The 12,285-nt window shown below is 44.4% G+C and overlaps 1 protein-coding gene across 2 annotated transcripts in view; it reads left to right on the forward strand.

Annotated features, from left to right (window-relative positions):
* The window catches only part of ADIPOR2 (adiponectin receptor 2), an 81,071-nt gene extending 69,129 nt beyond the window's left edge, over positions 1-11,942 (forward strand). For both annotated transcript variants that reach the window (XM_050920956.1, XM_050920963.1), the window contains exons 4-8: positions 1,041-1,212; positions 4,485-4,671; positions 5,846-6,033; positions 7,524-7,717; positions 8,952-11,942. In XM_050920956.1, coding sequence (XP_050776913.1) covers positions 1,041-1,212; positions 4,485-4,671; positions 5,846-6,033; positions 7,524-7,717; positions 8,952-9,083 — 873 coding nt within the window. In that variant the 3' untranslated portion in view covers positions 9,084-11,942. The remainder of the gene's footprint in view (positions 1-1,040; positions 1,213-4,484; positions 4,672-5,845; positions 6,034-7,523; positions 7,718-8,951) is intronic.
* Positions 11,943-12,285: the final 343 nt, after the last annotated feature.

Below are 12,285 nucleotides of genomic sequence, written 5' to 3' on the forward strand. Positions count from 1 at the left end.
ATGCATCTTGTTTGCTCTGTGCCATTGAGGGAGTGCATGTGATTTTTGCAATGGGGACCGTCTACAGGAGTGGGCACATAAATATGTAAGAAGGAATACAAAAATTGGGAATGGTGTAGATCTACAGTTAGAGCATCAGAGTTCAGGACCTTGCCAGTCCTCTGCTGCTTGGGCTGGCAATGCTGGAAAGGCATCAGGCTTAGCCATAGGGAAAAGAATACTTCTCACTTGACTTTAATGCCCCTCTATGCATTCTAGATAACTGAAATAGTACTGACCGTCATATTAGATTTAACATTTTAGACTGCATCAAACACTAGTGAGCATACAATCAGGAATGAGCTTGTATGGGGAGATGGGACTCTGCTCAGGACTTTTCTCTGTTAGAGATGGAGCAGAGACGCATCTAGCTTTCCTCAGTAAGGTGGACGGGAAGACACCCCTCCCTCCAAATACTGAATCATTACCACATACCTAACTATGCAAATTAAGTGGCAAAGAGTTCTGTGGCACCTTATAGATTAACAAACGTATTGGACCATGAGCTTTTGTGGGTGAATGCATCCGACAAAGTGGGTGTTCACCCATGAAAGCTCCTGGTCCAATACGTCTGTTAGTCTATAAGGTGCCACAGAACTCTTTGCTGCTTTTACAGATCTAGACTAACACGGCTCCCCCTCTGATATTTGACATGCAAATTAAATCCACTTTTGGCCTTTGTTGAGCAGTTAAAATGAGCTTGGTTGTCTTTCTGTTTGTTGGAGTTTTGAAGTATTCCACTTCCTGCACTGGTGGAAACACTAGCTCAAGTTCATACCATTAGTGTGGTGTGTAGAATAGGGACTGGGACAACTTGGGACTTGAGCACAAAGATATGTCTGTCCCAAAGGGAACTCTCTGCTCCCTAGACTGACTTCATTAATTTTGGTTACTTTAAAGCACTGACACTAACTCAGGATTTCCTATTTTTCCCTTTGTCATGCCTGCCATTTATGCGACTTTACTGGCTGAGACTCTAACCATGCACTCTTAACCTCCAGGTGTGGGAGGGCCGATGGCGGGTCATACCCCATGATGTTCTCCCTGACTGGCTAAAGGATAATGACTATCTGTTGCATGGACACAGACCACCTATGCCCTCCTTCCGTGCTTGCTTCAAGAGCATCTTCAGAATACACACAGAGACTGGCAACATCTGGACACATCTTCTTGGTATTTCCATTATGCTTTAAAGTGAATGTGCACTGTTAATTATTGAAGAGCATTGGTAGCTGGGAAAATATTTTTAGGGGGACTGAGCCAGCCCTGCATTCACTCCATAGTGGTGGCTTCTGTTCTGGGGCCCCTTACTCTGGCCTATTGGCTCACTGCTCTCGTATTGGAGGAGCCTGCTACATCGTCACATGAGTGCATCAGTATCCAAACAGAGTCCTCCCTGCATGATGCCCTGCCCAACCTCTTCCTTGGCCCTGGTGCTGCCAGACATGGGTCTTAGGATCCTCGCTTCCTGTGGGACTATCGCCCCACCCCACTGAACTTTCCCAGGAAGTGCCATTTAGGAGCAAGGAGCCAGCATCCCCTGTTGGGACTGAGGTATCTAGCTCCACCTACCAGGAATGCTGTGTGCAGCCACATGTGAGGCTTTGCTTGCTAACCTGGGCGTGCATGCGGACAGCAGGGTAGCTCCAAATAGTTGGAGTGAGAGGGAATGAGACCTCTGTAGACCTAGCCACTTACTGCCTAAGCTTAGGAGTGGTGTGGAAGGTCCTTTAGCTTGGGCAGAGTCATAGGTGCCATTATCCTTCCAGCAGTGACATGCTGGATAGGGTTCCAGGTGTCCCTCATTAAAATTCTCCCACCAAAGGTTAGGAGGGTTAAGGTGATTTCCTTGTCTTTGGAGTTCAGCGCCTCTTGGTACTGCTAACTCAGCACTGAGATCTTCTGCTTGGGGCCCAAAAGCATACGTTCGAAGATCACTTCTTGCCTTCAGAGTGCACAAAAGGTGCAACAAGTGTCAGGGGACTGGGAAAAAAATATACTAGAAGGGCATTTCCTGGATCCCAGAGAGAGACATTGACCCTTTTCCTGTCCCCTTCTCCAATTACACAAATTGAAAGCTGTGCTGTGCTATTGACGTGTGGCTTTTTCAGGAACAAAGAGTAAGTATGTATGCTATAAATGCTTAATACATTTTTGCATGCCAAGTGCTGTTGTCCTCCCTCTTTGTCATTGAGACAGCATTTTTGTTAAGAGGAAACATGCGCTGTTAGCTTACCCTGTCCTTCACCTGTGCTCCTTTTCCACTGCAGCATGCAGTCTTCCCCAGTGCCCAGGGTTTATCACAAGGTAAGCAGAGACACTTTGTGGGAGTGCTGTGTTAAAGCAGTGATGCTTCATCACTGCATTTCAGTTGAGGAGAATTGGATGTAGCTCTTCTCAGACCTTTTTGTGTCATTCTTCATTTTGCCTGAAAGGTACATACTCCTTCCTTCCTTCCCCTCCTGGGGAGGTGTGCTACTTTCCATTCCCTGCCAAACTAGGGGCAGGAGTCTGGCCAGAGGGTCAAACCTCCCTGGCAATGCTGAGCATTATCTGCTGTATATCCCCTTCTCATTGCCCGGGGCACATTATCATAGTGTAGCAGAAGTTTAACTGACCACAAATTAGTTTTAAATTCATATTGCAGTGACTCTATCCCACTAACCCTCCTGCCCAGCTTGGGAGGATAAAAACCCACTCTTATACTCTTCCAGCTGTTGAGTGAACAGCAGTATTCTTTGGCAAGCAGCTTAAGCTTTGAAATAAATACACCAGAGCAGCAAACTGGGCTCTGTGTTGAGTTGCTGATCTGTGAAGCTAGACTGAGTCACTGTTCCCAGGAGCTCAGACAAGGTCTTTCATAGATATGCCAATGATTTTGAGTCAGTGGTGTCTTCACCTCGATCATAAGCATCCTTGTTCCTCCTTGTATAGTGGAAGCCATGCAAATAAGAAATGCTACTTTGCAGGGATTCAGGAGGGCTGGGGTGGTATGTGGTTTTTATCTGAGACTGAGCTGTGAAGAAGCGTGTCAGTCACAGCGAGAAAGGGAGATTGGTGCTTCTGGGTAATAGTGGGCTCTTCAATGAATACCACAATTTGTGGAATGGGGGAATATGATTCCTATGAGGACTAGGATTCATGGTTTCCCAGGCTTTACCTTGGAAATGGAGAAAGCTATGAATGGTATAACATCTAACGTTAGGGTTTTCCTTAGCACTTAAATTAGCAGTCAAGGACAAAATACAGATTGGGTATCCTGCTGGTGTATTACCTGAGGAAAATCTAGGGCACCCCGCATAAACCTTACTGAGGGCTCAAGGCGTGACCCAGTCAATTTAAGTACCCCCACCCTTTCCCTTCCAAGGGCTCAGGGTGTAAGGCCCTATCCTTACCCAGGAGGTTCAGGAAGAAACCTGTTCAATTTAAGTACCTACCCTTTCCCTCGGGACTCAGGGCTCCATCGATCTGCAGAACCTTTTCCCAGTGAAAGAGCCTTACGTAGTTGTGCTCTAAACATCTATTTATTAGCAACACACACAGAATACACATACCAAGCAAATCTCTTATGCTCACCAATCCCAATATATAGAAAAATTTCACTCCATGTCCAGTCAGGATCCATTCATCTGGGGGTTCCTGGCAATGCCTCTGCACATCATGGTCGTGCAGAGGGGTCAGAGTTCCAGCAGTTTGATGTTGAACTGCAATCCGGAAGTGGTTCCCAAAGAGCATTGTTTTTCATTTACATTATATAGGTACAACTAGCTCCCTCCTTTAAATTTACTAAACCTATTACATTATCCCACACTCCTAAATAACACAAATTTTAAACAATTACACACTGGCACCTGTGTCGTCCTTCCTGCCCAAGTTCTTTACATTTTGTCTTTCATGCCCAAATTGTAACTTAATTGTGACTTTCTCTATTTGTGCAGATGGTCAGCATAAAACACTGGTCAGAGGTTCTTACCATTTGTTGAGTCCTTCTGCGTTCTCCTTAATTTCCCAGAGTCTTTACAACCTTGGTGGTTATAACTCTCGTTAGGAACATTCCTGAGGTGGGGGTGCTTTATCACCAGCAGACTATTCCTTTTATTTATTTATTTTTTCCACTTTTGGTAGTGAACTCCCTGAGTCTCACCCAAGGCTGGTTTACTATGGGGGGTGAGGGCTGATCATGTCTCAGGCTTACAGGTGAGTGGTGGTTGTGTGCTCAACCAGATTCTGGGTACCTCACAAAACAAGTGAAACCGTGGTTTCTATTCACGTGTACAAATGCAATCTGATGAGGGTCAAACATAGGACTGATTAGATCAGAGCACATGAAAGTGTAACATTGTCATTATGATCTTTGTTCCGTATTCCCCACGTCTGTAAACTTGGTCCAGTACAGTACCTTTGAGGTTACATTAGTCTGATACCTCTGTCTTATCTTTACTTAGGTTGTGTGTTCTTCCTGTGTCTGGGAATCTTCTACATGTTCCGGCCAAACATGTCCTTTGTAGCACCTGTGCAGGAGAAGGTGGTGGTTGGAATGTTCTTCTTGGGAGCCATCCTTTGCCTCTCCTTCTCCTGGCTCTTCCACACGGTTTACTGCCATTCAGAAGGTGTCTCTCGGCTCTTCTCCAAGTAAGTATCCAGAGTGGGGGAATGCATGCTAGTTGGGCAGAATAGGGTGGGAAATCCTGGGTAGGGTTTGGGAGCCCCACTGTAACAGTAGCATGCCTAGTTATGTGGCCACGGAAACACTTTTGAATATTAGTTGGGTAGGGTTTGCATGCAGTTTCTTCCAGCCCAACATTCTCTAGACCCAGGGTATAAATACACTCTCTCTATCTCTTTGCTGGAGCAGTTTCAGAACCACCTTTTCCTTTTCGCCATCAAGATGACTATATCTAAATATTTAACTAATTACAGCTTAGATTCTGAAGTCTAAAAGTGTAACTTATTTGCCTTTCTTCAACCTATTTTGAGTCATCTGGGCCTTGCTAGACATAGTGGATCTGCCCAATAAAAAGGGGTTTAGGAGTATTTCTTTTGCCCCTGTTAAGCACTCTGCTGTGGCTGGACAACGAGGGCCTTTTGCTCTGGAAGGTCACTTGGCCAAGGGCTATGAAGTCTGCAAGTCTACCACAAAAAGAGCTCCGAAGGCCCAAAAGACTCCCTCCTAAAGAACCTGTTCCTGCAAGAGGCCATGGTAGTTCCTCTGTTAGGAAGCAAACAGTCTGTGGGAACTGTGCATCTGGAATGTGGGGACTTTGTCTTCTCTGCAGATATAAAAACATCTTAGTTGATGATCTGAGTGGCTGTTTCCTAGATAGTCACTGAGACCCTGGGTCAGCAGTCTGTATTTGCCATTCTGGTGTGGACTTGTCAAACAAGTCAGAACAAAGTGTCCAGAATTCTGTCTGCACTCAAGTAAGACCTACAGTGCCTATTTGCTGTCTTTTTTTGCATCAAGAAAATGCTCCTGAATGTTTTTAGTCAATTTTTTCTTATCCCTAGAATAAAAACTTGAGGTACTCTTAGAGGGGGTGGGCTATTTATACCCTGAGCCTGTGGAATGTTGGGCTCGGGAACAGCATACGCCTGCTGACTACTGCTCAAAAATGGTCTTATAACTGCATGGCTAGGCAAGTAACATCTGCAGTGGGGGTCTGTGGAAGTAATCATTCAGTGAACAAGATAACCAATCCCATTTTACAGGGATAAGGTGGCTCTTAATATAAACAGTACATGGGGTGGTACAAGAACTTCTGGGGCTGGCTTTCTTTCTTTGTCAACCTGTTTTATTCTGTTCTAGGCTGGATTACTCTGGCATCGCACTTCTCATCATGGGCAGCTTTGTTCCATGGCTTTACTACTCCTTCTATTGCAACCCTCAGCCCTGCTTCATCTACTTGATCGTGATTTGTGTCCTGGGCATTGCAGCCATAATAGTCTCCCAGTGGGACATGTTTGCAACCCCTGAGTACCGAGGGGTAAGAGCAGGTAAACAATTTACTTTTTGCTTCTTTACTACCCTTGATCCTTCCTACTGACTCATTACAAAAGCTGGCTCATAGGAAAAGCCTGCATTGCCAAAGGATGTCCCTGTGTGTGGGGAAACACAACTAATGCATTCTTGGACAGTAAACTTGGCACATCTGCTGTAAGAGGCATTTGTGTTAAGTTAGACCCTCTGGGTGCAGGAGTAGGGGGCAGCACATGGAATGGGAGAGGTAGTTAACAGTATTTCCATCATTATTAAACAGCTCTTTACCTTTTTAAAGGTTAGATACTGGCAGTCTGACTACCATGGACTCCTAGTACAGCTCATCGTATGGCTATAATATTAGGTTAGTCTCCCTGCTGAGTGCAACTGAGAAATTGACATATAATCATAATCTTGTGGATATCTAGCTTTTCTCCCTTTGACTATGGTAGACAAGAGTAGTTACTGTCGCCTTCACCAATCAAGAATAAGGAGTCTTTCGGTAACGCAATTTAATGCTATATCAAGTTTCTCATGTTTCTTCATGTTCGTTTTGTGTGTATACAAACCTGTATGCACTCCAAGGTACTATTCCTTATATTCAGGAAAGGTCTGAATGTCTGGATACAGCAGGGAGTTCAGTCTCCTGAATATTAACTGTACGGAGGATGGAAATTCTTACTGAAAAGGCTTGTTGTTCAGATCTTCAGGGTTTAATACTCTATGCTAGGACAACCTTGAAATCAGCCAAGCTGTGATCTGGCAAGTTACAGGGTCAGATAAGCCTCAGGTGCAATTTCTTCTATGTTCATTCTTGGGGCAACCTGTATGCTATACTATAAAGTCTACATCACTGGTCATTTCCTCTTTCTTGCATGTCATTCTCTACCATACTTTCAGTAGCAGAATATTTTATGGGATCTAGGCGCCCTCTATAGCCCAAGAATGTTAACACTCAAGTTGGTGCATAGATGGCCTGTACAAAGAGCCACTAACATTTAGTATGTCTAGAAGAGCTGCTGACCAATACCTGTAGGGTATGTCTGCACTACCCACCAGATCGGCAGGTAGCGATCGATCGGTTTATCGCGTGTAGTGTAGACACAATAAATCGATCTCCGATCGCTCTCCCATCGACTGCTGAACTCCAGCAGTGCGAGAAGTGGAAGCAAAGTCAACAGGGGAGCCGCGACCGTTGATCCAGTGCCATGAGGACGCGAAGTAATTAATTTTAATTCGATCTAAGATACGTCAACTTCAGCTATGCTATTCTTGTAGCTGAAGTTGCGTATCTTAGATTGACACCCCTACCCCCACCCCAGTGTAGACCAGGCCGTAGTGTATCAAGGCACTCTGTACTTTCTTGAGCACTTTCTTTGTTATGGCATAAACTTGCTGCCATACTTCAGACCTTCAGCTTCCACCTTAAATCTTTTGTGAATGTTAGGCTCTGCCTATTCTGCTTTCTTTGTCCAAGCCTGACTCCACCATTTTCTTTTCCTCCTAGGAGTATTTCTGGGTCTCGGCCTCAGTGGTGTCATCCCCACCCTGCACTTTGTCATCTCTGAGGGCCTTCTCAAGGCAGCCACAATGGGGCAGATAGGCTGGCTGGCACTCATGGCCTGTCTGTACATCACTGGTGCTGCGCTGTATGCTGCCCGTATACCAGAGAGATTCTTTCCGGGCAAGTGTGATATCTGGGTGAGTCTGCAAAGTAATTGGGTACTAACAAGCTTGTTATGTTGAGGTCTGGTATTGCTATGCTTTTGTGTGTGTTTGATTATGGCAACTAACTGTAACTGCTTTAAAAGCTGCTTTTGAGATTTCCTAATTTGGGAAGAGATTAGTGGATTTGGCCATTGAGAAGTTGACCCAGTGCTGTCATGGATCATTGAAATGCCTTTACAAAGGCTAGCTCTGGGACTGTACCTTGTCACTGAGGCTCTGCCATAGGCATACCACTTTGCTCCTAGTCTCTTAGGGATACTTCAGATGGATATACAGCATTTATGCAAACCTATTGCTCATGCTGTTACCTATAAGTTAGAATATCAGGGTTGGAAGGGACCTCAGGAGGTCATCTAGTCCAGTCCCCTGCTCAAAGCAGGACCAGTCCCCAGACAGATTTTAGCCTCAGATCCCTCAAGGATTGAACTCACAGCCCTGGGTTTAGCAGGCCATGCTCAAACCACTGAGCTATACCTCTTCCTTTAACCTGGGAGATATGATCAATATCACTTCCTCATGGTTTCCATTCAGCTACACTGTAATCACTCACTTCCTGGGTTCTTATCCTGGATAGCCAGTGACTGAACTTCAGATTTTAGTATTAACTAAAACCTCAAACTACTTGTTGACTCATGTTCAGCCTGGCTCCCCTTATAGTGAGGGAGAAGACAGAACTGTGTTTTGAAAATCCACTTGATGACATTGCGTCCAGGACTAGAGTAGAGCTCCAATACCTATCCACGTGTGTAAGATAGGACATGTCACGAATCCCAGCAGCAACAGTGTATCCCTATTGCTAGGCAGTAAGAGTCTAAGGAAAAAAATACACTGTAGTTCTAAGCCTTTTGGCCTGGTGTGAAATCTGCCAAAGACAGGTATGAAGGAAAAGCATATAGCTGTACATTCATTTCAAATTTCAACTGTGCAAGTGATCTTGGTGGCTGTGAAATCTGAAGCAGAGTTTTTTTTCCCCTGCTTCCAGTGAATATAGCTTGGAAGGGGGTGGGGGGGGGGGGGAATGCTGTAGCCAGTGATAATACAGTGACTGGTGCAATATGGGATCTTGAATAGCCCAGCAAGTAATGTTAATAAGCTGCTGCTGCTGTGCACTGCTGTATGCTTCAACCCAACGCATGTCTCTTTGGAAAGAGGTTGGTACTTGGTTTCCTTATGTCTCTGGCTGAACAGAAATGTCTTGTTTCCACAGTTCCACTCCCATCAGCTGTTCCACATCTTTGTAGTGGCTGGGGCTTTTGTGCACTTCCATGGTGTTTCAAACCTTCAGGAGTTCCGTTTCACAGTTGGGGGAGGCTGCACGGAGGAGGGAGACATGCAGTAAAACCTGCCTTCAGCCCAGGATCATAACCAAAACAGTGGACTGCAAGAGACGTTGATGTTAACTGGCTAGTGACGTGAACACCTGAGAATCCAAGCCTCATGTAATGGGATATGGAAGCTTCTTGGGATTTCTGACACGAGAAATTTATACCTCAAACAATGGAGTGAATCAATTTGAAGACCAGGAAATTCTTAAACCCTAACTTATTCTTGATCTACAGATTGAGCTACAGAGGACCCTTTCCTCTGTTCAATGCCATATTTATTTGTAGAAAATGGGAGGGATAGCTTAGCAGTTTTTCTTTTTTAAATCTAGGCTAAGATTTATATCTTCTTTAGGGGCAGGGGAAGGAGCTGATTTTAGATGCTCTTTTGGGGAAAAAATTGTAAATAAGATTTCTAACTTTCTGTTAAAATAAATTTATATAAATGTTTTAAACAAATGGGGTGGGGGGAAAGAGGGTTTTGTATAGAATGCAACATGCAAGTACCACACACTGTTTCAATTTTGCACAAAAGAAGTGACTGCAGGAGGACCAGGTAAAATCCTTGGGAGTGAGGCATGATGGTCCTGCAGACTCTTCCTGGAAGCTGGCATGTACTGGGCAATATGGCATTCTGGTCAGTGTTTGGAGCAGGCTCAGAACATGGCACATAAAGGTTGGCAATGGCCAGATGCCTACTTTTTTAAATCAGGCTGTCTTTCAGGTCTCAGTGTTAGTAAGTTTAGCTACTCAAGGTAACTAGAATGATGCATCTGACCCCTGCCCATCCACATGGGGCAATTGCCTTCTGAGCTTTCTTGGCCCTTTGAGGGGGTTTGGATTGTGAAATTAAAATGAAGTTGAATGGTTGCCACATGAAGTGGAGTGTAACGGGGTGTGTGTGTGAGATGTGGCTCATGAATTGATTCCATGGGTACCTTTCTGCAAACAAAAGCCACTGTTTTCTACCTTTTTGGTTGCCATTCATGGATCTGCCATGCTTTGATATGATTACATGTTGCTAATGGCACTTGTGAAAGAATAGAACCGCTACCCAGGTGGGTAAGCAGGTGAGGAGTAATGGGGGTGAGGAAGATAGGCTGGCACTGGAAGGAAGAAGCTGTGCACTCAAAGGAAGAATATTGTTTGGCTACTTGCACACACTCTGGATTTTTTTATTGGATTTCTTCCTTATCCACAGAAGTCCTAGTGTTTAAATTGACTAAATTCCCTGTGCTGCAATAGACTCCCTTTCCTATCGTTGCCTCTGCTCCTGCTGGGAGAGCAGCTGGCTTCCCTGGTATCATGGGCAGTGCTGTGCTGTGAAGCAGCCAGCAGGAAGCACTCAGATTTAATGGTGTCCCTTGACCTAATGCATATCACCTTCATGTGTGTACAGATCCCCTTGTCCTACAGAATCTTGTGACTTTTTTTTAAATCTGCACTAAACCCTGCACAGTTTTCACTTTTCAGGTCCAGTCAATGTGGTTTCCCAGCCGTGCTTAACCAATGGGGTAGCTGGCTTTTTTTTTTAACCCGGAAGTAAAATTGAGATCATTTGGACTATCGTGGAGCCTCTGCATAGGGGGAAGCATATATTCTTCTCTTGTTGAGTTGGGTGTGCATGATTTCTGGAGCCTAGTCAGAAGCCAGAGAGATAAGCAGATTGTTGGAAAATCTTCTGAGTCTTGGGGCAAAACTGATTGTCAGGTACACAGTGTATAGCACAGAAGTTTCATGTACTAGAGTAAGACTCTAGTTGCTGGAAACCTCTCACCTAGGATTAAACAGCTCCTAAAATGCTGTGGTTCACAAAGCAATAGGAAGGTAAAATTGTTCTAAATTTTTAAAGGGTGAAAGTTCAGATTTGCAAGTTAAAAATATGGATTGTAGAGATCTTACAAGTAAATGTTCTTGGGAATCCAGGCTATTAATGTTTCAAGCAGTTATCTTGTCTAATAGGGTTGAACAGAAGTGGAAGACTTTGATTATATTCAAGGTTCCTCACTGTTGACTCTAAAAAGGAAGTATTTTCTCTTTTGCCCTTTGGTTAGAGTTATTTTCAGAAATTTTAAAATGAAGCTTAGCTGTAGAAAGAGGTGCTTTGTTGGAGCTTGTGGGAGGCTTAGAGGGATGTTTTTCTTGGTGGGATCGCCATAGTGGATGTCAACAGGACTGAAGGAAAGGCTTGTATTGTATTGTGGGTTTGTGCAGTGCCTAACTGGAATACATAGCAGTATTAACCAGGCACTTCTAATGAGAGGGTTTAATAAGCATTGGCAGGAGGGGTGCTCTGCTACTTGAGAAAGCAGTGGTACATATCAGAACCAGATTTGTTCTGGAAAGCACTTTGGATACCTCTGTATCAATACCAGCAAAAGTGGCAGTCTCCATCCTGAATCACTCTATGCTCACTCCCTGAAGGGACATTGTAACCTGGCCCAACACAGCACAGAACTATTACAAAAACACAATACTTCACTTGCTATTAACTTCCTAAACAGAGATTACTGGGTTTTTGTGCTCCAATAAACTGCCTAGTTGTGCACTCCCCCCCGTAGCGCTTGCTGAGAACTCTTCCCAGGTTGGCACCTGAATGCCTTACTCTCAGCGGTCAGAGGCTTGCTTGCTCTGTGTGCAGATTATTGCCATAGAATAGATAGGACCTACAGCTCCTTTCCTTCCCCATTAAATAGTGGCCTTGTTCAGTATTTTCTTTCTTTTTTTAAATTGCTTACTGTTGGAAGCAACAAAGCACATTTTGGGATTTTTGATGGTTGGGGTCTCTGGTGGTTGGTTCCATATAAGATAGGATCTCATGACTTGCTGTGTTCTTAACTTCTGCTAATAAAAGAACCAAATGGGATATTGACCAAGTTTGGCTCTCTGTTGCTTTGTATCTTATTTACAAGAATAAAACAGTTTCTTCACTCCCTCCCCCAATGCTCCTGGCTGACCAATGAGCTTGTTACTAAGGAGTCTGATAGTCCAGAAACTGGAGAGTTCTCATTACTTGCTTGGAGCAAGATTGGGGATGTACTGTGAACACTAGGACAGGACCTAGATGCTGGCAAATAGTTGCACGAGTGTTGCTAGATAGCATCCCTTTATCTATGGCTCAAGTGAGAGGAGTACAAGTCCAATCTGACTTGCTTACGAGGCAGACTTCAGCGCTATTCTATTTCTTTAAACTCTGCCTTACACTGCAGCTAGTGTGTG

The sequence above is a fragment of the Gopherus flavomarginatus genome, chromosome 1 (genome assembly GCF_025201925.1).
Source record: "Gopherus flavomarginatus isolate rGopFla2 chromosome 1, rGopFla2.mat.asm, whole genome shotgun sequence".
Taxonomy (NCBI): domain Eukaryota; kingdom Metazoa; phylum Chordata; order Testudines; family Testudinidae; genus Gopherus; species Gopherus flavomarginatus.